The 26,399-nt window shown below is 33.9% G+C and overlaps 2 protein-coding genes across 3 annotated transcripts in view; one reads left to right on the plus strand and one right to left on the minus strand.

Annotated features, from left to right (window-relative positions):
• Positions 1–26,399, minus strand: part of LOC118183162 (uncharacterized) — a 62,149-nt gene that overhangs the window by 21,006 nt on the left and 14,744 nt on the right. The window lies entirely within an intron of this gene.
• LOC118187887 (uncharacterized) lies at positions 18,368–21,237 on the plus strand. The gene has a single exon (XM_035358176.2). The coding sequence runs from the start codon at positions 18,761–18,763 to the stop codon at positions 19,847–19,849; it is 1,089 nt and encodes a 362-aa protein (XP_035214067.2). The 5' UTR covers positions 18,368–18,760; the 3' UTR covers positions 19,850–21,237.

The following is a 26,399-nucleotide window of genomic DNA, read 5'->3' on the forward strand; positions in this document are numbered from 1 at the left end:
TCTGGAGAATCCAAGGATGAAAAAATGAAAGAAGTAGCTGACGAACTGCCTTAGAAAGATCCAGAAATGAACGATGAACTAAATCTAACGGGATTAAAGAAAAAAAAACGAAAACATGAAGAAATAAAAGACGGGAAAGAAGATTTTGATTTTCAAGTGCCTGAAGTGGATGAACACGAAAATGCGATTGTTAAGTTCGTCGAAACTGATAGTGAAGTTACGAAGTTGCAGGCAGCAAGTGTTGAAACATCTGAAAGTGCATGTGAGGCAGAGATGAGAGAAGCCTATGTGCAGCTTAAGCAGTGCGCTCCAGTATTGCAAGAAAATTCAACCACTTTTCAAACTATGTGTGCGTCTCATAGTGCAGGTTTTGAAGAAAAGGACTTGATTCTAAACTCGGATATTTCTGCTTGTAAAAGATCGGATTCTATTCATGACCCTGGGGCAAACATCGGAACTGGTTTTCAGGAAATAGAGGTAAATAAGCATGTACCATCTGCTAAAGATACCGAGGTAAACTATACATATGCTGCGTATGATCTACAGAGTGGTGTACGAATTGTTTTAGATTTTCCTGTGGATGAAAAGCCTGAAAGAACTACATCTCCAGACTGCGATATGCAAAACAGAAATACATCTGAGAACTGCAGTGGAAAAGTATTTGACCCGAGTATATTTTAATGAAAAGACAGAGACTGAAATTCATTTAGGACTTTAATTTGTATTATTTGAAATTGTGATGTGTTTAATTTGTATATATAACATGTACATAGTGTAAATATTTGCTTCTCATTTTTAGGGGTAGTCATAATTCTTGCGCCTGAGTTTTCTTACGTTTTTGTGTAAAGTTTGTATGTAGTGTAAATATTTGTTCCTTTAGTTATTTGTTTGTTTTATTACGTTTTGTTTGTACCGAATTTGTCTAGTGTCAGAAGAAACAACTAGTGTCAGAAGAAAGAAAAAAAAGGTAACAATATATATTTATTAGTATTAATGTAATGAATAAGATTTATAAATATGAATGTATATACAAATGTTTTTCATCATGCATAATAATAAATCCATAAATTTCCAATGTTTCAATATGTAGCATTTACAATAAAAGTATAGTTTCTAATGTATTTATAATCCAAAAAGTATTTCATTAATAACATGAGAATAATAGACAAATTTAATGTGTATTCTCATTATTACATAAGCTATGCTTTTTTTTATGCATCTTTTATGCTGTTTAAAATGTGTCACTGATTTTGCAATTAACAATTTAAAAGATAAGTAATTAGGAGAAAAGCCGCGCATATACAAAGGGATTTTAAAAAATTATTCAACTTAAATTTAAGAAATAAAATTCTACTATATAACGGTGATAATAGACGATCAGCACGAAATACGACAAATTTGGCGAACTTTTGGCGACGAACAATTTGTAATCCGAACTACAAGAACGTCGTAATATACTGTCAACTCTGAAAATTCTACAATTATATATTTAATGAATGTATAAACATTTTAACAATGACTCAGGCAGTTATATTACTACAAAACAGCAATACTTAAATCAGCTTCTATTTCCACCGTCCATGACTTCACAGTGAGAGCCATCGCCATATTGAAAGTTACCCGTGATCCTTCAGAAGCAGAACTTTCGTCTGGTTGGTTGAACGTTCGAGGAACACGTCTCCAGCCAGAACATTTTCGGAAAAGTTTTAAAATGTTGCTCGTAGCGGAGACATGTTCCTCCTAGCTAGTCGAAACATTTCTCGGAAGCCTCCCGCTTAAAGCAGTGCTACTAGAATCTCGTTTCTCGGAATTGTCCCGGGAAGCCGCGCGCGTCCCTAGAAGTGATAGCCTCATTACTTGCATTTCCCAGCCTAATTTGAGCGTCGCTACTCATTACTCATTACTAAAGATGATAAGTGTAGCCCTGAAACATTTCATCGAGGACTTTTTCCACTTCCTACACTGTTCCTAGTGACGTGGTCTACTTCGGAAACTCTATAATTGCTTTTCGCCACGAGTTTCTCAACCTAATGGTCTTCCTCTTCTTTGCTCGGACACATTACAGATCGAAAATCGTAAACATGGTTAGCCCGGGATAGCGCTGTCGCGCGGGTGCCTGATGTTTGCGAACTGCGTTCGCCTGAGTCGACTGACACAACCACTGATTTTCAAGGACTTATACATGCTAATTTAATCTTTAAACTAAAAAACTCAGCAATCTCCCATAAAAATTTAGAATAAGTATAAATTCTTATAAAAGCAACCTTTTATATCAAAATGTTTCAGTATTACGGATGCTTCTAATATTACAGCTGTTGGTACCCTTAATATCTACAATAGAAGGTATTAAAAAAATTAACATTACGATATTTATGTGTATTCATTAAAAACGAATTACAACAGCTAAAAGATTAAAATATATCCCGACGAGATTAATAAAATTTTAGCTGCATGAAATATTCTATGACACTAATTAATATTAATGAGAGAAAATTGGCTTTGTATTTATGTTCTTGCAGATAAACAGATCTTTCACGAATTCGGTTTTCCAGTAATTTAGAACAACTATTCATGAACTATGAATATACTATTATTACACTTACATTTAAAAGTTTAGAAAACGTTATTCAAGGTCTCGGGAATAGTTTCCAATTAACTGATATACACTTAATATTTTTAATGAAAACATTATTAATACTGGTAAGCATCATGCATAAGAAATTTTTCATTTATAAATCTTACCTCGTTTTCTGCAGAAAATTGCACAGATGTTTCATAATTTCGGCCTCCACACAGCTTGTTTATAAGTTACGTGCTATCTGGCATTAATTTGAAACGAATATTGTTCACATAGTTTTCCTTGAATAACAAAATACTCTGTCACGTGATATATGAATTTAATGATGATAAAGTCAGAAGCCTTTATACCGGCCACGAAAGTAGTTGATGAACACTTAAGTCCATAGTAAGATGAAAATGATGATAAAGATGAAACAAAATCTAGATTAAATAGTTGAAAATAATAAAATACATACAAGAACTACCATCTAACATGATGTATAGTTCTGGGCCGTTTATACGGCTGTTCGATTAAGATAGTCGTACTCCCCTATGTTTTTGATAACTTTGTGAGTGGAGGCATCACATTTTTTTGTAGAATTTGAATGAAATCTTTAGTAATTCGGCATCTAAAGGTAAAATCTTTAGAGAATTATGGATGACAGTGTTCCTAACGAACCACGGAGAGTTCGATAGGAATCTGAGAGTTTTACTCTGAAAACTTTGAAGCTTTGCTCGGTTTGAACGTGGAGTAGCTGCTCACGCCGAGGTGCGTATTTTTACTTCTTCCTTAGGAAACGCAACATGCGACTAAATTTGGCGAAATTGTGACACCAAGTGCGTGCGCAAAAGGAAATAACGCTGTCGGTTTATGTTTCAAATTTGTGATGGCTGCGAGTATGTCAAACGAAGTGAAAATGAATTTTATAAAATTTTATTTGATGGATATTCCTACGAAGTAGTGTCTTCCAAGTTCGGAGGAAAAGAGGATTTCGACTTTGAGATCGGATGTGATCTTAATAGTGGAGATAGATGGGAGAATTGGGAAATACATTTTGAAGCTGTTTCCCCACGTGCATTGGATTGTATCTTCCAAAACAAAACAATGCAAATCGGAAACAGCAAAGTTTATTTTTAAGAAAGATTATGCGTTTCAACATGCAAGACTAAATAAGGAATAGAATAGTTTCAGAAATAAAGAATGTTTAGCTGCTTTGCATGTCAGAATTTAAAAAAAATAATAAGTAAGCAAGATGTCGTGATGAGTATGTAAAAACGTTTCATTTCGGCATACACATCGATGTGATGTTGGTGAAACGTGGACTTGCTTACGCCCAATTAATTTGGTGAACGAAGTGTTCATCAACTACTTTCGTGCCGGAAAAATAACAATTAGTAATATAATATTTTTATTCTGCTATACATCCACAGAATTCACTGTTAGTAAATACCGTCAAAATGGTGACGATAAAGGCAGTCTCATAAACATGTATCTGAACATAGAATTGTTCTACCTAATAGGCAATATGTTTTATTACTTTTTGTGATATTCAGTACCTCATATTTCGTACAATGAATTTTATTTAAGATATTGGCATTATTTTAATTGCCCTAGTTTAAGCTTTGAAGGCATTTTTTGCAACAGCTGAAAACACATTAGATTGCAATTGTTAAGCATATTAAATCATCCATTACATTATGGAATAATGAATAAATTTATAGTTTCTATTTGTATATTGAAATGACAGCTTCAGAATATAAAATTATTCAGACACGATAGAAGGAAAAATCGCATAACTAATTGATTATTTAATAATAAATTAATTGAATGTTGAAGCAATTAATAACACATAGTAACTTTTAATTTAGTTAAATTCTAAATATAATAACAGACTCCTCTGATAGTAACATAAAAAAAGTCTACAAAATCATTGACCAAGAGTGCACTTGGTTATGTCCTTGGAAACATTATAGGTGACGATATGAATTTGCCCAGCTTTATCTCATTTTGAAACAATGACCAGGAGATAGATCCAAAGATCATCTACCCCTCTTCTGTTCCCATTAACTCTTGAGGACTTAGTGTTTTATGCTATATACCAGGGCTTAATAAAATTAGAAGTGTGCCGGAGCCCTATGGAAGACTGAAGAAGGAAAGAAAAAATAATTAATTAATTATAATAGCTAATAATTAAATAATAAATTAAAATTAATTTGATTAAATTAACTAATTTAAGTAATAAAAATATAAAAAGAAATTTAATAAATTATTCAATTAATTTTGAATAGTTAAATGAAAATAAAAGTATCGGGCCTCGTCTTATTTGAGACATCGTCCGGAATTACAATTCCACTTAGATGCTAAGAAGCAGCTCAGGCAATCTCCGTCTCAGTTTAAGCCCTGATTATACATAAAATGTACTATTCTAAGGGATGACAAGTATCGGTCTGTTTTTGCAGCACACCAAGGAAAAAAGATAAAACGATTAAAGCTCCACTAAGGATAATAGTGAGAATTCTAGAAACAGTATGAGGGTATGGAAAGAAATATAACTGAAAAGTGTAGCTTTGAAGATAAAGAGGGAACAGTTCAAGACTACCTGACCCTGTCCATATAATTCTAGCCGTCAAGCAGAAATTTTGTATGATTACTTTTCCTGAATACAACGTGAGAATAAATATAAGACTTCTCGGTACAAGTGGCAGCAGTGGTTCCCCCCGTTGGGTTACATCATCCAGAAAGTCTACAGCTCTGCAGAAGGAAGTCACTAGCATGGAACGTGCACGACCAGGGTGTCACTTTTAGTTCTTTGAGGAATACAAAATTTAAAATAAGGGCGGGTGTAAAATACAAAATTTAAAATAATAATTAGTTTTAATAATAAAATTTAAATTAAGAGCGGGATTCTTATAAATTCATTGCATATCCTGGAGAATAAGCCTTTGACATATAATTGGGGGCTTTTCTTTCCTCATAAGTCTCAACCTCTGTGCAAAGCTTGAGTGCGATAGAAAGACAGGCTTGCATTCATAAGTTAGAATCGGATTTTTAAGACATGTTTACTACTAAAACAAAGTTTCTGTGTTAAAATTGTGGTTCACTTGCAGAAAAAAAGTGCCTGAGCCCTTTTATTTAGGACTCCGGCTGAAATTATAATTTATCTCGAAAACTTAGAAGTATCGGAGCAGGGCTCCGGAGCAATTTAAGCTCTGCTATATACACAAATGCCACAAAGTGAAGAGAAATTTAAATGCCTCAAACCTTCACCTCTTTTTCATTCTAAATTTTTCAAAATAAATACAGATTTATCATATGAATACAGTGCATTAAAACAAAAATATATGTGATACTCAATTTTTTTTGATTCATTCTTCAAAAATCCTTATGTGACCTCAATAATTTAAAAGAAAAAATTAAATTATGTCTGAACAATGGCAAATTCTGTATTTTTAGTAGAAAGCCTACTCAATCCCTAAATATTAAAAATAAATATTTAGGATTAATAAATATTTAGAAATTTATTATTCCCGAATTATATGACTATAATAACTAAATCCTTTATGCCACTTCTCTTTTACAAAGGTCTTAAATTTACTCTCAGAAAGAACTAAGGGTTATAAAAGAAAGCATGAATTTTCATTTTTCTACAATGAAAAAGTGAAATTATTATTTAATATTTTTATTTAAAGTAATGACCGCAAAAATGTACGCATTAATTTTAAGAAAGTATACTTATCTAACACAGTTTTTTAAAAATGCTTTGATCATGTATGAAAACAAATTTTTGTTTATTGAATACATTAATTTTAATAGTTTATGCTAACCATAACACAATATAAACCTGAATTGCCAGTGCTGTGAGCAAATTGGCATAGAAATCATAGGAACAGTACACACTCAAGCAATGGTTAAGATACTACTAAATGATCCTCGTTCTTTTTTCTGCATAAAAAAATTGCATCTCTTACTATCAGATCTTTGACAACTCAGGATACCAAAAATAATAGTTACTCAACCACCTGTAATTATAATGCACTTGCTGGCCTTTTAAATGCTAATTAATAATATATATATTATTAATTAATCATTTTATATTTTAGTAATTTTAATTTGTTTAAATATAAATTATAAGTTTTTTTTTTTTTTTTTTTTTCTAATCCGAGAACCTTTTTCCATTTAAATTAATGGTAAATAGTTCTTTGATTTATAGCATTTTGTTTATAAAAATGTTCATTGAAAGACTACTTTCGTTATGTATTAAAAAATCTGATTTTAGTTAAAATTTGAAAATTGTTCTGTAATTATATCAGCTTGACACTATTAATTAAAATAATTGCCATAATTTTGAAACTATAAATTTCAAGATAGTTATTTCATGTAAGTGTGTAGTGCATATTAATAGCACATAACCTAAAATATGCCAAACTTATGGTGTATATAATCCTTGCTGTACAATAAGAGGGAAAAAATATTAAAAACAAGTCTTAAAATATTTTCATGCTTTTAAAATAAAATATAATTCTTGTAAGAGAGGTTGTACATAAAATTCTCATTTTGCCAATGTAATTAATTTAAACGCTACAATTGTCAAATTACACTCATGTCCATAAATTAAGGATAATTCGGAGTAACACGGAAATCGAACTCTAAAATAAATATATCACCTGTAAAATCACTACACACATCTTCAAGAATCTTATGCAAATTTCAGGAAGTAACCAGATGAGACCGATGGTACGTCACAATGACGAGAGTGTCAGAGAGTGATATATAAGGAATACAGGCAAAGAAGTAAAAATTGTTCGCAGGCGCTTTATAAGCATTTCAGTGCAATAACCGAATAGTTATGACACAAAGGACGCATTTGGGTGATTTTTTACCTGGTAGCATTATCGGCCGTCTGGAATGTGGGCGTACCCAACTGGAAGTATCAGACGAACTTGGAATTGCCCAGAGTGTCATCTCCAGGCTTTGACAACGATTCCAAGATGCTGGTAATGTGAGTAGACGTTACAGCACAGGTCGCCCCAGAGTTACAACCCCGAATAAGGACCGGTATTTGGCAGTTACTGCCAAAAGAAACAGGCGGAGCATAGCTTCAGACCTGTCTCGTCAGCCACTGGTACGACAATTTCAAGGCAGACCGTGTACAGACGCTTAGGGCAGATTGGTCTATATGCTCGTAGACCTGTCACATGCGCTCCACTTACTGCAACTCACTGTCGCCTGCAGTTAACCTGGAGTAGAGAGCATGCATTGTGGACACTGCAACAGTGGGCTTGTGTGATATTTTCCGACGAGTCCAGGTTTAGCTGGCAGTCTGATTGTCGCCGAAATTTCATATGGAGAGCTCCAGGTACCCGTTACCACCAAGAAAACATCATTGAACGACACCGTTACGGTGGTGCAGGAGTGCTCGTTTGGGGTGGAATTATTCTAGGTTCCAGAACTGACCTGCATGTTCAAATTGGAACCATGACAAGCCAAATCTATCGGGATGTCAATCTGGAACAACATGTACGTTTGTTTCGGGGCGCCATGGGCGCACTATTTGTGTTTATGGATGACAACGCCCGTCCTCACCGTGCAAACATCGTAAGCGAATGCCTTCAATCGGAGGATATCACCCGTATGGACTGGCCAGCATTCTCACCGGACTTGAATCCAGTAGAGTACGTGTGGGACATGCTTGGCCGACGAGTTGCAGCCCGTCAACCTCCTCCTACATGTCTACCGGAACTTCGGAGAGCATTACATTTTGAGTGGTGTAATATACCCCACGATCAGATCGGTAATTTGATACTCAGCATGCCTAGGCGTTGTACGGACTATATTGCATCGTCTGGGAGACATACAATGTATTAACAATCATACCAACCATGTAATATTGGTTTTTTGTAAATAGGTTTTCTTTGTAATTTGCTCCAGGAAGAAAAAATCGCTAATTTTTTTAATAATATCAAACATATAGCATCTTTTTTTGCTCTTTACCTTTTGTTTAATAAATAAACATTACAAATAAGTCAAATTTGTTTTCTTATAACTCTTCCTTTGCCTGATTTTGCATTATCCTTAATTTATGGACATGAGTGTACTTAGCTGACACATTAGAAATAATTTTTCTCTTGCAGTAAATGCTTCTGTATTGTAAATCTTATGTCGATTAAGAATTCTCTTAACCTATGCAATGACCATACGATTACCATTAACTCCAACTTGCTGGCATGATAAATGCTTCTATATATTTTTTTAACAATTTTCATAAAAATTAAAATTTGTAAGAAATAATTAACATTTAGGATTGTGCACTGTTGTAGTTTAAATGAGAAATCAACTAGGATTTGATAAAATAACATTTGTTAACAGACTTCAGAAACAAGCATGAGGCATACCTAGATATAAAATTGTTAAAAAATTTCCGCATATAATTGTTCCAATCAACAACTGTATTGCATATTACAAAACTCAACTGAGGTCAGTCCATGGTACCAATGGTACATAAATTTTACAGCTCTAAGGAAATTTAGATTCGATCCTTCAAACCAAGTGCGAGATCTGAGACTTTTTTTTCCTCGACAAGATCTAAGATTGAAACGTTATTTTGGTGTATCGTAATTGGTAAAACACATCATTTCAGGATTATTTTTACAAATTTTTCAGCTGTGAGGAATCCCTTTATTCTGTAGTAATTTCACTGCTTTCTCTCCCCCCCTTTTTTTTAAATCCCACGCAACTTTGCTATTGAACAAGAATTTCTATCTACAGAATTAAAGAGAAAGTGTTAACACAAAAAATTAAATAATTTACATTGAAATAAATGCTTAATAAAGCAAACAAATAAATATTGAGCTTTTCCTTTTTGTACATTTTGATTCCCTTTAGGTCATACATTTATAAATTAATGTTAATTATAAAGTTAAAAATATGAAATGGTGATTATTTCATAAATCACCATTTCATATTTTTAATTTTATAATTAACATTTTGCTGGATTTAAACTTAAGATTCTAATATGCAGCAGAATCCCAAATCTGAAATTGTCAATGTTATGAATATTCTAGATCTTTGACTTTGTACTATATCTCTAACAGCAGTCAGTATAACGCCATGCTATACAGGATATAAACAATTGCAGTGACAGTTTCTTTTTTCAAAGATGTTCATGGTCTGAACAACATTTTGTTGTTTAGTAAATGCTGCTTGGCACAGCCAAAAACAAGTCCAGCAGACATTAAATTAAATCGATGGAACATCGTGCATAATTTTTTAAATTTCTGTGGCATATGCTCAGAATGAGAATTTCAAACGAGGCCCGATAAATAGGTTCTGCATGCTTTCATAGAGGACTAGGAAATAAAATACATCTTCTCTTTTGAAATGACATCAAAAGGAACAATTTCTAGATTTCATACAAACGCTTTATATATTGCAATTTAATGCACAAAGACTATGGTTAGTATTGGAAAAATGCACAACCCAAGCTGTACGGCATGTAAATTATATTTATTTAATAATAACACATGGATATTTGGCTCAATTCACTCATAAAACCAAGATGACTTAGTTGATCACATTGTTGCTATCTTCAGCAAGTTATCACATATTTTAACATTGTTTTTTGCAGTGCCCATATAACAGAAAAAGTACTTATGTTTCTAATAACAGTTTTTAAATGGAACACTATCATTATGAGTTATAAAATATGCTTTTTATGTCTTATTAGGGCAAGTTATTAAATTATAAATTATAGAATTTTTTTTAAAGTGTGAAACTAACAGTCTCTTAATGAAGAAAAAGTTACAGAAATGATAATTACTTATGTCTAAGTAAGAAAAGATGTATTTATAATTTATTTAAATATGTTATTAAAGAGATAGTAATAATCAATTACTCAAGTATATGTTAAAATCTAAAATAAACCTAACACTTATAAATGTAATACTTACTTAAAATGATCTTTCAAAATACAGTGGTGGCCAAAATTGTGGACACTTTTGGAAATTTTTATGTTTTTGAACTTTGTATGCTTATAGAAAATGTTACGTTTCGCAAAATGCAAACTTGTATATATCATTTTAAAGAGACTTTATTACTGAATTCAATACAAAACACAAAATTCAATTATTTCAATACAAAAAAGTTATATGTACTTTAATATAAATAAAAAACACAGTTATGAAGTGGTTTGTAATGTCTAGCTTTACTGGCCAATCACTGTTCTTGTTCTGAGAACCAATCAAATGTTAGTAACTGCCAGTAGAAGCTGACATCATGTTTACACTTGAAACAATTCATTAGTTTGATTTGTTCTGTAGAAGGAGGACATGTTTCTTATACAATTCAATTACAAGTAGAAATTTTTGTAAAAATTTTTAATATTTAGTCAAGAAGCAATGACATCAAATAAAAGAGTAGTTTGGACACCTAGAAAGAGATATAATATTATTTTGTTACGAGAAAGTGGTCTTTCCTATGCTAAAATTGCAAGACAGTGGTTGGTTCAGTGACTACATCTGGAGTCCGAAAGTTTTGTTTACGATATCAGGAGACAAATTCAATAAAAAAACAAAGAAGGAAAAGGCCGAAAAAGGTGCACCACATTTATTGATGACAGAAGAATAAAAAGACTATGTCTCCAAGATAGAAAAATGTCATCAGCGGCCATCAGAAGTGATCTGAATGATGCTGGTGTTTCTATCAGTTCAAGAACAATCAGGAGAAGATTAACAGATGTTGGACTGAGAGGTAGAATTCCACGAAAAAAGCCTTATCTTAATTTTCAGCAACGAAAAAAAAAAAGACTACTGTGGGCAAAGGAACACATTAATTGGACAGATGATCAGTGGTCACAAGTTATATGGAGTGATGAAACTAAGATATCGTTATTCGGTAGTGATGGGTGAAAATATGTAAGACGTAGAAGAGCTACATCCTGACTGCATTCAAGCAACTGTGAAGAAACCAGTTAATGTTATGATTTGGTCATGCATGTCAACAGATGGTATTGGTCGCCTTCATGTCGTCGATGGGACACTGAATGCCAGAAAATACATTGACACTATTCTAGAACCAAAACTTTTACCTTCCATCAGAGATCTCTTTCCCAACAATGCTTCGTTTATTTTTCAGGAGGATTCTGCTCCTTGCCACACGGCCAAAATATCGAAAGAGTGGTTTCATACAAAGAGCATTAAATTGTTGTCATGGCCAGGAAACAGTCCTGACCTCAATCCTATGGAAAATTTGTGGCACCGTTTGAAAACTCTTGTCCGAATGAGGTGCCCATCAAATAAAAGGGAACTAATTGAGGCTATAATTGTTTCTGGCATCGTGTAATAACGAAAGAAGAGCTTAAAACTCTTGTCAGCTCAATGAAACATCGATGTGAAGCTGTAATCAAAAATAAAGGGTACCGTACTAAGTACTGATAACTCACTGCAATCATCACTATCTAATGTATATTGATAACTATTATCTATTTTTGTATTGCAAATAATTGAATTTTGTGTTTTGTATTAAATTCAGTAATAAATTTTCTTTAAAATGATATATACAAGTTTGCATTTTGTGTAACGTAACGTTTTCTATAAGCATACAAAGTTCAAAAACAAAAACATTTCCAAAAGTGTCCACAATTTTGGCCACCACTGTATATTTACCTAACTATGTTACTTCTGATTAACATTTCTTACATGATAAAATATTTCTTAGATTGAATTTCGAACTTAAATACATATTTTAAATATAATGGCACTCATAATATGTCCCCATATATATATATAAATATATATATAAATATATATATATATATAAAGAAAAATATATCACACTTGGTAAGTGTTTGTATATGTTACAAACTAGACAACGGAAGCAAAGCAACATGAAATGAGTTAAATAAAAACTGTTAAAATGAATAAATTATTAACTTTTATACATCCACTTGATATTTTATAAGAAACAATACATATCTTAAAATAATTATTTAATAGGTAAATATATCATGGTTTACTAAATCCCACAAATTTACAGGAAAGATGCAATAACACAGGTGCTGAGACATGGTACGTACAACTCCAGCATCCAATAAGCCGAAAAAGGGCACTTATACCTACATTGCTATCGTATCGTAAGCTCATGCTCAGCTGAAGGCGGTTCCCTCCCCGCGTGTATACTTAATATTTATTATTACTGTAATGCGACCACGCTAACCATATGCAGTGCTAGTAACTGCCAATAGCTTGACATGTAGTCAAGGGATAAAAAAAGCACCATAAGTACATTCTGTTGAAAAATGAACCGCCAAATTTCTTTATTTAATTCCCCCCACTAATCACATATGAAGTTTGCTGCTTCAGAAATTATGTTTGACACATGCACAATTACATATAACCCGCCATTACGAAATATCGGGGATCAAGTATCGCGCTACAAAATACGACATATCGACATCACGATAGTTGGCCCATCTTTTCGCATGCGCTACCCACACAATTTCGCCAAATTTAGTTGCGTGTTGCGTTTCCTAGGGAGGAAGTAAAAATACGTCGCCGGGGTGGCATATAGAATTACGTAGTGGCTAATCGCACCGACGGTGCGAATATCTAATAGGCTATTCACACCACCTACATTCGCGCATGCGCACAATCAGCCCAGGTACCAGCATTTTACGACGATTTCCGTAAGACAGGCAGTAATGACAGCGAATGTTGTTAATAGTTCACCAGCAAGAGAATAATTTGAAAGTAATAATTATCAGTTACAAAGACGAGGTCAATCTACTATATACATGATAATGTTCAGGAAATGATTATATAAAATAGGGATTTAATGATGGTTCTAATTGTAATTAGTTAAAAAAATCTTTAGTATAAACTAAAGATTTTTTGACAAAAAGGCTCCAGAAATTACTTAAATTCTTTTATTTAGCAGAGGAATTTTTATGCAAACTTAGACACTATTTTTATAACATAGGACTGTCAGAATTTATTATTCAATAAGAAAACTTACTGAAAATGATAATATTCTTATATATTCATCACTTTTTCAGTATGCACACAGGTTTATAGTTTCAAATACCATATTTCAAAATCAAAGTTATTTATGAAATAAAACCTTACAAAATCTGATAAATCATTTGTGTGTGTGCAAATTTTTAAATCTAAAGTATTTCCATAAAAAAATAAGCAGGCATACAGAATAATTCATTTAATAGTTGATATAATCGCTTTTAACTTATTTGATGTCTAAATTTTCTACACAGAAATCCTCTGTCTAATTTTTAGTATCTTTTATCGGACGAAAGGAATGAATTAAAATCTTGATTGCGCAAAATACATCTTTAAAGCTAAATGTATTCTAAGAAGTACAAAAATTGTAAACAAGATTTTGTCCCCCCCCAAATCAGACATTTAAACTATTCAAACCGTTCAGGAAAAGGATAAACATTGCTAACATAAAAATCTGCTCTTTTTATATATACTTTAATAAAAGGAAATGTGTTCCTTCTTTTCATAAGAAAAGGAACCCATTTTCCCTTGTAAACTTTTGAAAGTCGCCAACGCTTAAAAAATGATAAACTACGCCAAGGTAGAAACCCGCCTTTTTTTAAAAGAAAGATTCACTACAACAGTTCGCGTACGTAGAATCCGTTCCTTTCGATGGGGTTCAATTGACGGATCTGACAACTCAATGCGCATGCGTGGTTAATGTTGGTGCGAATAGCTTAAGCGGTTAATCGCACCGGTGGTGCGAATAGCATCGGCCATAGAATTATGGGTCGGATTGCCTGTAGACAGAGTGTTCTTTTAGTGTTGATATTTAACTTTGAATATAAAATATAATATAAATGCTAATTAAGGCACATTAACATGAAACTTAACTTCTGGTCGAGATAAACACCTAGATATTTTACTTGGTGGTCACGTGACACGATTTGTCCGTTCATCTTAATTTCTTCTAAGTATTGACGGGTATTTCCTTTTTTAAAGTAAATCACTTGATTTCTCGGGGCTAATTTTTATTTTCCATCCTTTAAACCAGGGTGAAATGTAATCAATGGCATTCTGTATTTCTTGCGCATGATATGTATTAAGTGAGTGACATAAAAGTGCCGTGTCATCGGCATAGCATGCAGTGAGAATATTTTCAATATTAGGAAGATCATTAATATATAAATTATAGAGAAGCGGGGAAATTACCGACCCCTGTAGTAAACTCGTGTGAATATTTCTTCTGGTGGAATAGTTATCTTGAATCTTAACTTGAAAAGTTCTGTGCTTTAAAAAATCAGCGATTAGATGGATGATGGCAGGTGGGAAATTATAGTTCATCAGCTTGATGATAAGATCGTGATGCCAAACTTTATCGAGGGCTTTCTGTTTCTCTACTTCCATAAAAATAGCAGCAACTACTTGCTCTTTATTAAAATTTTCACCTATGAATTCCACGATTCGAGCGATCTGCTGAGTCGTTGAGAATCCCTGGCGAAATCCGAATTGATGGTCTTTGATGATGTTATTTTCTTTAATAAAAGTGGTGAGTCGAGACTCGATAAGCCTTTCGAAGAACCGATGTTCTTCACGTGATACCGAGCACAGTCTCTTACGAATACTGAACTTAAAGAGTAGATTTTTTTTTCGTAGAGACTAAATTAAAAGCATTCCGAGGTGGGACAGCGTTCGACATAAACGCCTTATCGCTTCGCTCTCCGTTTCCTTGCGTTGCTGCCACCCCCGCTACTGTACCGAGTTTATCGACCTCGCCTCACGGGTAGTGGGGTGTTTTTTCTTTGGTTTTCGCCTCGCAGAAGCATCGCCTTAACTCCACCGCTGCATCCTTCGCTGGATAAAATAGGTCATATTTTATTCTTTCTTCTGATTCTCTTTATTCACCGTGCTGATAAGGGTACCTTCGGGTACGGCCTCTAGTTAGGCCTTTTTTTACAACCTATTTCCCTCACATGATTAATCAATATGACACAACAAGCATAAATGTAACTAATAATAACACAAACATGGAAAGTTCACCTCCAAACTCAGAAAATTCTCACATGAGACATCTCAATGATGAACCCAACGTTCTCCAAATATTCACAAAATTACTTTATCCTAAGACGTCGAAATTACCAGATCCTTGGTGGAAGATATCCGAGATATCCGTAACGACCCAAATGTGATTATGTCCGCTAGTGATCAAAAAGAACTAAACTTTTTCCTTGTAAAAGTCATTAATCAACTGCGTATGCAGGAAAACAAGATGGCCAATGCAAAAATAAACGAATTACAAACCTCTAACGAAAAGCTTGCTAAACAATTTGAAGAAATTAAAAGCTTCTGCGACATACTTCAATCCACTAGTGGTTTCAAAGAACAAAGAAAAAGAAAACTGCGCCATAGACAAACGGATTCTGACTCCGATGAGGAGCCTTCCCTCAAAACCAGCAATCGATATAAACAATTAGAGAACCAAATAGACGACATGCATTTGGACAACGAAGATGAATCAGCCACTCAGCTCACTACCACCCCAAAAGACCAACCAAACAAAAGTAACACCATTCCCGCAAATAGAAAACCAAACTCCAACCCCAAAACACACAGAATTGATAAAGTGCCCATTATTGTCGTAGATAACGTACCAAAAGTGGATGAATTCTTAAAAAACTTAAACAAGCAAACCGGAAAAGAGATAACTGGCACCTTAAAAGGACGCCGCCTTGAAATACAGCCTGCAGACTCTGACTCACAAACCAATATTAAACAATTACAAATTCTACAAAATAAATTTCTACGAGAAATCATCCATGCTCCTTGGTATATTCCAAACATCTATATTCACAGAGACCTTCGAATCGAAATTATTCAAGAGTATATTAAACGATTAGCGGTCAACTTCTTTTATTCAGTACAAACCCACAGTAATAGCCTTATTACTGTGGGTTTGTTATTTTCTCTCAGACACTCCCTGCATCCCAGAGAAAAACATCGTTACTCCTGTGACATCCTACCCACATAAGAATTACAACCTTAATTGACTCATTCACGCTAAACTGATTCTGCGGTTTACCACCCGCGGCTACATTTTATAACGACGCTGAACTTGCCACCACCCCCTTTTTCCGCCTCCGACCCTACTCTTTCCCCTCCCACCCGATTCTTATTAGAAAGTCGAGTAAAAAGATGTTTCTACATCTTGACACTCTAAGATATTCAACAGCATCATCATCAAATTCACTCATTTTCCTAACTCATGGAAGCAAGCTATAATAATTGTTTTTGCTAAACCGCAACAAAATCCAACCTTCTCACAGAACTATCGCTCTATCAGTTTACTTAGCCATCTGTTTAAAGTTACTGAGAAAATCCTACTTTTCCACATCCAAAAAATTCACCCTTCCATGAATTTTCTCCCAGAAGAACAATTCGGTTTTCGTAATCATCATAGCACTTGCCACCAACTTCTTAGAGTTATCAATATTATCTTTGAAGGCTTCCGACCGGTGCTATAGTCCTCGATATCGCGAAAGCTTTTGATAGGGTATGGCATCGAGGCCTTATTTACAAACTAATCACTCTCAATTTTCCAGATCATTTTATTCGCTTAATAGCCTCTTTTCTCAGCAACAGAACATTCAGAATCAAAATCGGTACTGCTTACTCTACCACCAGAATAATCAATGCTAGTGCCCCACAGAGGTCGGCACTCTCGCCGTACCTTTTTAATATTTATACACAAGACATCTCTAAAGACCCTTCTCTTCTTGCACTCTTTGCCGATGACACCGCCATACTTACTAAAGCCTGCACAGTTATCGCCGTATGAAACCAACTCCAAAGCTATCTCATAAAACTGGAAAAATGGCTTACCCTTTGGAGGATTAAAATTAACACTGATAAAACTAAGGCAATAATTTTCCGTAAAGGAAACATGAAATACTATTTTCCACACCCTGAAATATTTGACGAAGAAATAGACTGGATTAATGAAACCAAATACCTTGCAGTCACCCTTGACCAAAAACTTTCCTTCAGAACCTATTTCCGGTCCGTAGTACAAAAATTTAAAATCACCACAGCTACTATGCGACCTCTTCTTGGTAGAAAAAGCAACTTATCTACTACAAAGAAATTAATTCTATATCGCTCCATACTGCGCCCAGCTCTCCTCTATGCAGCACCGATCTGGGGACATGCAGCTAAAATCAATATTAAACAATTACAAATTCTACAAAATAAAATTATACGAGAAATTATCAATGCTCCTTGGTATATTCCCAACATATATATTCACAGAGACCTTCGAATGGAACTTATTCAAGAGTATATTAAACGATTAGCGGTCAACTTCTTTTATTCAGTACAAAACCACAGTAATAGCCTTATTAGCACTCTCAGACACTCCCCGCATCCCAGAGAAGAACATCGTTACCCTGGTGACATCCTTCCCACATAAGAATAGCAATCTTAATTGACTCATTCACGCTAAACTGACTCTGCGGTTTTACCACCCACGGCTACATCTTATAACGACACTGAACATGACACCCCCCTTTTTTTCCGCCGCTAGTGCGGACCTCACTCTTTTTCATCCGCCTCTCACACCCCTTTTACCCTACTCTTTCTCCCCCCAACCGATCCTTATCAGAAGTCGAGTAAAAAGATGTTTCTACATCTTGAAACTCCTCCCCCCACCCGATCTTTATCAGAAGCCGAGTAAAAAGATGTGTCTACATCTTGACACTCGAGAATAAAATACGATCTGTGTGTGAGAATAAAATACGATCTGTGTGAGAATAAAAATACGATCTGTTGTGATACAGAGTACTGTTGTACTATCTAAGCTTGATTTTTCGCCCATCGGTGCAGAAAGACTTAAACGGTGCAAAACAAGACATGTATCTACTGTGCCTGTCTGTCGCGCTGTAAAACAAAGTGTTTTTTTTTTTTGGGCTAATTTTCTTCGAGAAGTTATTATTGTGTGAAAGGACTATCCAGTTGTATTATAATTGTTCTCAATAAATGGATATGTAAACGAATGAGGTGATATGCTGCAAATATGTTATTTGCGTAGTACTTGGGGAAATGCTGTTACTTTCTAGTTGAGCCGAACGCGCCTAACCATACACCTAATGTGTTTCCTATATATAATAAATCAATCAAATTAAAGTGGGACTTAAATCAGCATTTACTCATTGATACGGGAATGAAAATGCATGCATGTGATGTCTGCAATAAACCATACCGACTAAAGGGGGAGTTAAATAAGCATATGCGAATTCACTCAGGAGAGAAGCCTCATGTGTGTGATGTATGCAACAAGTCCTTTATGCAAAAGAGTCATTTAAAGGAGCATTTGTATATTCACACAGGGGAGAAACCTCATGTGTGCGAGATATGTAACAAGTTATTTAGACAAAAGAGTAATTTAAAGGAGCATTTGTATAGTCACACAGGAGAGAAACCTCATGTGTGCGAGATATGTAACAAGTCATTTCAACGAATACGTTATTTAAAAAGACATAGACTTATCCATACTGGAGAGAAACCTTATGCATGTGAAGTATGTAACAAATCATTTAGATTTAAAGGCGATTTAAATAAGCATGTGCCTATTCATACAGGAGAGGAGTGTCATGTGTGCAAGGTGTGTAATAAATCATTTCGACTAAATTGTTATTTCAACAAGCACATGAAAATTTACACAAAAGAAAAACCGTATGTTTGTGAGACATGCAAAAAGCTATTGGGACAAAAGGATAATTTTCTTATTTATACAAGTGAGAAATCCCATTTCTGTGAGATATGTAACAAATCATTTAAACTAAAGTATCAATTAAATGTGCATATGCGTACACACACAAAAGAGAAGCCTTATGTGTGTGATATATGCAACAGTTCATTTAGACAAACGGGTCATTTAATCAACCATATGCGTGTTCATACTGGAGAGAAACCTCATGGGTGTGAGGTTTGTAAAAAGTCATTTGCACAAGTGTACGATTTAAGAAAACATATTCTTATTCATACTGGGGAGAAACCTTATGTGTGTGAAGTATGTAACAAGTTATTTAGATCGAAATGTAGTTTAAGTAAACATGTGCTTATTCATAGAGGAGAGAAATCTCATCTGTGTCTCATATGCAAACGATCATTTAGAATAAAGGGTGCTTTAAAGGAACACATGCGTATCCACACAGGAGAAAAACCTTATGTCTGTAATGTATGTAACAAATCATTTACACAAAACCATTATTTAAATGAGCATGTGGTCATTCACACACGAAAAAAATAATATAGATAATAATTGAGGATATATATGTTCATCCACATAGATGAGAAATGCTGTGTGTGTGATGTGTATATGAAGTCATTTAGACCAGTTGTCTCCAACTTGGATTGTGCTTAGGCTATATCCACGATCTGAAAACAGCTGATGAGACAGAATTTTTGGCTGATCTTTGGAATATGGCAACAGGTAGTTTGGCGACATTTTGGTAATGCGATAAAGGTTACTAGCTAGGACTTTAGCAGTGTACATGGATATAGTCAAGAGTGTGCGCAATGCCATATTTGTGCAATTCTGGGATGTTTTTTTAAGTGAAAATAGGTCGACGTGTACATGGATGATACCGTGTATGTGCAATTCTTAAAAACGCAGCAAGCAGTTTGCGATTCTGCACTTTCTTCCAATTTGGTACCTAATCTAAGTCAGGATTAAGCACTTTTGTTCTGTAAAAGTTCTAGCATAAGCGTAATTCGGCAAGCAGATTGTTGGAAAAAAATGTTGAGTAAAAAAAAAAAAAAGCCTTTACTTCGTGAAAACAAAATGACGTCCAAACAAAAACTAGCAGGGCTGGTCGCCAAATTTTCGCCAAGTTACCATAATCCAAAGATTAACCGCATTTTTTTTAACAAAATAAAATATATTTTAAATAAATTAAAAAATTTTCATTTACTAAGTATTTCCAAACATGCATAATAATAATAATATCACAAAGGAAAAATATTCAAATTTTTATTTATTTTCAGTCTGAAATCAAAAGTTTTCTGCAAAACATTTCTGTTGGGTATCTTTTGTAATGTAAATATATTGGCAGGTAAATATTAGATTTTCAGAATGATGTTTATTTAAAATGTTTAATAAATCATTTAATATCATATTTTAATTTAAACTGAAAAAAATTTTGAAAACATTTGTGACTTTTCTGAGAAAATTTTTCAAGTGAGATAAAAACTCGAGAATAAATAATGAAAACTTAGGCTCTTATTTATTAAATTTTTCTTCAATGCATAAATAAAAACGCACATTTGCATGTAAATAAACTTCTCAATCTTACTAAAACATGACGACGTTTAGATTTTGATAAAATTTGTAGCCTTAAAAGGAAATTATGCTCTTTGGTCAGTCAGGTTTTTTCTTATTAATGTCCAACTGTGAAGAAAAGCTGTTGATATAAAAATGTTTTCCTAAATAAAGTGATTATTCTTAGTACACAAATTAATATTCGATTTATTTTTGACAAATATGAATAAAAGTTAATAAAATCTATATACTTGAATAAGCTGTACATCATATTGTAAATTAGCTTCCTCCATTTTCTGATGTTTTATTTGCATTAGTTTTTAATAATAATAAAATTATGTAAACCGAGAAATAAAAAAATAATTAAACTCTTGAAATACTTTATAGCACTATATTTGCAACAAATACATAACTGAAATGCAGTGGCGTAGCTAGGGTGGGGCAAGGGGGACATCTGTCCCCGGGCGCAGCATTCAGGGGGCGCCAAATTGATGTTACGAAATTTTAGAATGAAATGTTTTCCATTCTTGGCACAGAGAAAGGGACGCAAAATCTTCAGTCGTCCCCGGGCCCCGAAAACATTAGCTACGCTTCTGCTGAAATGTCTTCGCAAGCCACATAAAATTGCTTCATGGGTTCCCAGTTTGAGACCACTGGTTTAAACAAAAGCTTGTTTTAAATAGGCATATTCACATAGTAGAGATAGAGTTTCTCTGCTGTGTGAATAAGCGAGTTGTATATATAACTAGTCGCTTGGATGAAAGAAGACTATAAAGAAACATATAGGGAGTACTGTGCTCGTTTTTATCAAAAATTGGGCATTTTATTCAAAGTATTGTCCATTGCTAGCCGCTTTTTTCACCAACCTTTGTGGCAGCATACGGATGCTGCATCGGAAGAATGCTTCATCTTTCGAGGCTATCCACAAGTCAACCCAATTTTTGGCATCTTCATATGATGTGAAGTGCTGCTTAGACAGGCTGTGGTTCATCAGTTGAAACAACCAATAATCAGAAGGAGCAAAGTCTGATGAATACAGCAGGAGAAAGGAAACTTATTATTTGAGTATTTCCAAGTAGGTTTTGACCACCACCACATCATGTGTATGAGCATTATCATGCAGGAGAATAATTTTGTCATGTCTGGAGTAGTAATGGATGCCTATTTCTTTAAGTGCTTGGCTCAGTCTCATCATTTGTGTTCGGTACAGAGCCCTAGTAATGGTTTCGTTCGGTTTGAGAAACTTAATACATGACACCAAGTTTATCCCATCCCATATTTATCCAAAAGTCATATTGTGTATATGGGTACACAATATGATTTTTATTCCATGAATGGCTGTCAGTGTTGAAGGATGGCGAAGTGGCCCACATGTTTTTTTTTTTTCCTTTGGTTTCTTGTAGTGCATTACCAGTAACTATATGATGGACAAAGCCCTTTCATTTATGCCTCAAAAGCATTTAACTTGTAATAAATTGGCATTCAGCATTTCTCCGCAGATCGTATAGAACCCTATTTCCTTGCTTTTGAATCATTCCCAATGCTTTTTAAATGATGCGAAATTGCTTGTTGAGTTACTTCTAATGTTAATTGCAAGTTCTTATGTTACCATGAAACTTATCTAATAATGCTTCCAATCCTGCGTCTTCGTGCACTTTCATTCATCTGCTATGTTCTTTGTCTTTGACATAAAATTCTCTATTTTGAAACCACTCACAACATCTGTCGCTTAACCCGGAAGTGGGCATGCTCATATTAGTTACATGAGCATGTGCGCTGGGTCTAAAAGCCCCAATTCGTGTTTTTTGAAGAAAAAATTTTAAATCTTCAGAAAAAGTGTTACATCTATGCCAATAATAAATTTTATGATCAGACTTAAAAAATATGTCCATTAAACTTTTTAATTCCTCTAAATGCTTTTATGAAATAAAATTTCTTAAAGGAATAGAAAAACGTATTATAATTTATCATAGGAAGAAAAACAGTATACCTTTACTTTGTCTCAATGCTTTATTAGCATTAGAGACACTTGCCAACAAATGTTGGCAGCACATTGTACAAAGTGTTGTCATATGTTCAAAATACAAATATTTTTCACATTCGGTATAGCACATTTTAGCTTTTCTGTGTTTATTCGCCTGGCAAACACTTCATGTTTTTTCCCTATTTCTTTTTTTTTTTCTTCGTTTTCTATAATTTTTTCCCAATAAAGCAATTTATGTCATTCTCACTCACGTTTTCAAAATCTATACCAGTTTCTGAGTAATAAATATTCATGATTACTTCCATCCTCATTTTCTTCAATGTATTCATTACCAGTTGATACATTTAATACCTTTTGAAACATTTCTTTCTTGTAAGATAAGTTATGCAACATGTTTGCCACTTTCTAAATTGTCACAAATCAACTATGTAATAGTAATACGAATAGGCGTGCTGGGTCTAATTGACCTGATCCGATCAAAATCATGACTCTGAATCAAAGCAAAAAAACTTCGAAAACATAACGAGGTCGACTTCAGTCACGACTACACTTTACCTGAACAGCTTGCATGAAATAGGTGTGTATTGAGAAAGGTTTGTTTAATTGCACAGATCCAGTGGACCCAGTCCTTGCACTCGTGGGTTAAGATTGGACCCAGTGCATGCCCTCACAGGTTAAGGTAGATTCATCATAAAGCAATCAATGTGCCTCATCTGCAGATTTCTTCAAATTAAAGAAGTAAATCAGAAGATCCTGCAAATGACACCTATTTGACTTAAGGCTCAACATTTTCACACAAAAAAAATATATGATGTTGATACAAGATTGCTGATGTTTAAAGGCAGTCCAGCCTTACACTATGATGTTTACATCAGATAAATTTAACTATAAGTTACATGTGATGCCATTTTTTATTGTATATTGCTATCTTAACTCTCAATATGATGAAAATACAGAAGTATTTTTTTTTAATTTTTTTTTAATGTAATGTATGTTTAAAATGCGTTAGAAGACAAAAATGTGTTTAAAATGCGATAGAAGACAAAAATGTATGTGGTATTAAAAATGGTAGATGGCACATAGTTGTTTCATGCAACCTAAGCTTGTTAGATTCTAAGGGATGAAGTGTGCAAATTCAAAGTAAGAAATTGATGAAATTCACGTTAGTCTTCAAGATAGTTTTGCATAAAGACTACAGTGGTGGGGGGAAAAAATGGCAGAGCTGCTCGTGTTGTATTTAGTTAGTTTTCCATTCATTTTCCTTGCTATTGTGCTGTAACTGGCAGCCATATAACGCAAATGATGTTTCAAATTTATGATCAGGAATTTTTGCCCCTACATACACAGTGCTCTATGCCATGACACAGGCTGGAGCTGACCCTGTGTATGCACAGTATGGCAGCTTCATATCTTTTGAGGAAAAGCTAGATTCATAATAGCCTTTATTTATATGTGTAGTAAAAACTTGTCCCTGTAATAAAAATTAGTCTCATCGTGTGAGATACATAATTTTTCATTTCATCAAAATGCTTAATAAGCCATTTATTTTTTCCCACAAAATAAAAGCCTTATTCATGCATGAAAAATTGCAAATCATTTTAAAGAAATGTTATCTTCAAGCAGTATTTGCTGAAACACAGGTTTGTAGCAGAATATGTGTAAATTGATTGAAAAAGTCTTCAGACTGTTTCTGGTATTCAGAATGAGATGACATTTATGGGTTTTACCCCATCTCCAAATCTGAATGGGCCTAAAGTGAAGTATAGGATGCATAACAAATTTTGCAATTTCATTATTAGATAATGATCCCCGAAGCCGATGTAGAAGCACCTCTTGAAGAAATTAGTTTTAGCTCCTGTATTTTTAAAACTTGGAGGGTATGGATTAATCTGCTTCATCCCTTTTATTTTACAGAAACTAACAAAATTTATAAATTAGAATTAAATCTTAATTAGAATAGATACAGATTAGAATTTTAATCTTGTAATCTTACTTTTTTTCATTGCATTCTAATGACTTTATTTTGGTAACTTTGATTGGTTTATTAATGTGATTGTGGAATATTTGTCTCTCAATCACTTGAATGCTGTTTCTTAATTTTTAAATGGCATAAATAGAATTCCATTTTAACTTCCATGTCCTAAACAGGAAAATGTTTTCTATCTTGTCGAGTACGTGTGGCAGAAGATGCATAAAAATGAGTCTCAAAAACAATTTTCATCACTTATAGGCCCTAAAAAAGATTTATCCTCCACGATATAAATAAATTTCTAGAAAAAGCTGTATTTTTTAATGTATTATATATATATTTTTTAATAATTTATAGTGGAGTCTAACCATAGCTGATGTGCAATGGTGAGTTTGCGGAGTTCTCTATTGTTTTTTTTAAGTGGGAAACAGGTTACTGTGTACATGGAAAGAAAGACAGTAATGTATCATACAATTGAAAGTATATAAATTGTTAATATGTGCAGTGCCACGTTTTTGCATAAGGGTGATGCTTTTTCAAGCAAAAATAGATCACTGTGTGCATTGGAAGAAAAACAGTAATGTATAATATAATCTATATACACTAAAAAGTCTTTAATCCGGACTCGTCAGAACTTCAGTGATTCCGGTTTATAGATCAATTTAAATCTGGTAAGATGGCATGCAGAAATTATAAAATTAAAAATATCGTTTGGTTTGGTTGGTTTATTAGATTATGGCAAAGCACTCGAGGGCTATCTGCCTTAAGGGAGGGATGCCTTCGTGGAGGACTTTTTAAGGGAAACTGGCTCGCATACACGTTACACATGGGGAAAACCACGAAAATGCCCATGCAGCAGCCCGTTCGCGGGATTCGAACCTCGGACCGAACTACCACTGTTCAGCGATGTTACCGCTCGGCCGCTGGTGGGCCAAATTAAAAATATGAAACCGTAATTTATGAAATAAAGAGCAATTATGATCTAAAGGGTATTAAAAAAAGCTTAATATTTATTTGTTTATTTTATTAAACATTTCTTTCAATGTAAGTTGTTTAAGTTGCTTCGTTTTATGTGCTAATATTTTCTCTTTAATTCTATAAGCAGACGTAATTTCTTGTTCAGTTACAAATTTCCACTGTTCAAGTCCTGTAATTGCTGTGACGAGAATACCGACTAACTTATCAATCGAAATTTTTTCATTTTCACTAACCTCTCTGTCACTTTCTTCATGCCTTTATCCATTTTTTGCAGCAATTCCACTTTTTGTCTGCTGGACATCGAAACATGCTTTCGCTTTGTAGATCCTTTGGCAACTCCAGAATCAGAAATTCTTTTTGACATAATCGAAAGTTCAAGCTTACTTTTTATAAAATTGCTCTAACAGTCTGCAAAAAATAATAAGCCGGATCCAATTAGAAGATTAAGGAACAACACAATCTGCAACATTAACTGAAATAGATAATTTTAGCCTAGCTTATACCATCCGTTATACATTAAAACACGCATGTGTAAACGTATTATGCGCATGTGTAAACACATATGCAGAAAGTTTATAGCTTTGAGGTCCGGATTAAAGACTTTGTAC

Source organism: Stegodyphus dumicola, chromosome 2, assembly GCF_044657685.1.
Source record: "Stegodyphus dumicola isolate Sdum_Otavi_A_Nest chromosome 2, ASM4465768v1".
NCBI lineage: Eukaryota > Metazoa > Arthropoda > Arachnida > Araneae > Eresidae > Stegodyphus > Stegodyphus dumicola.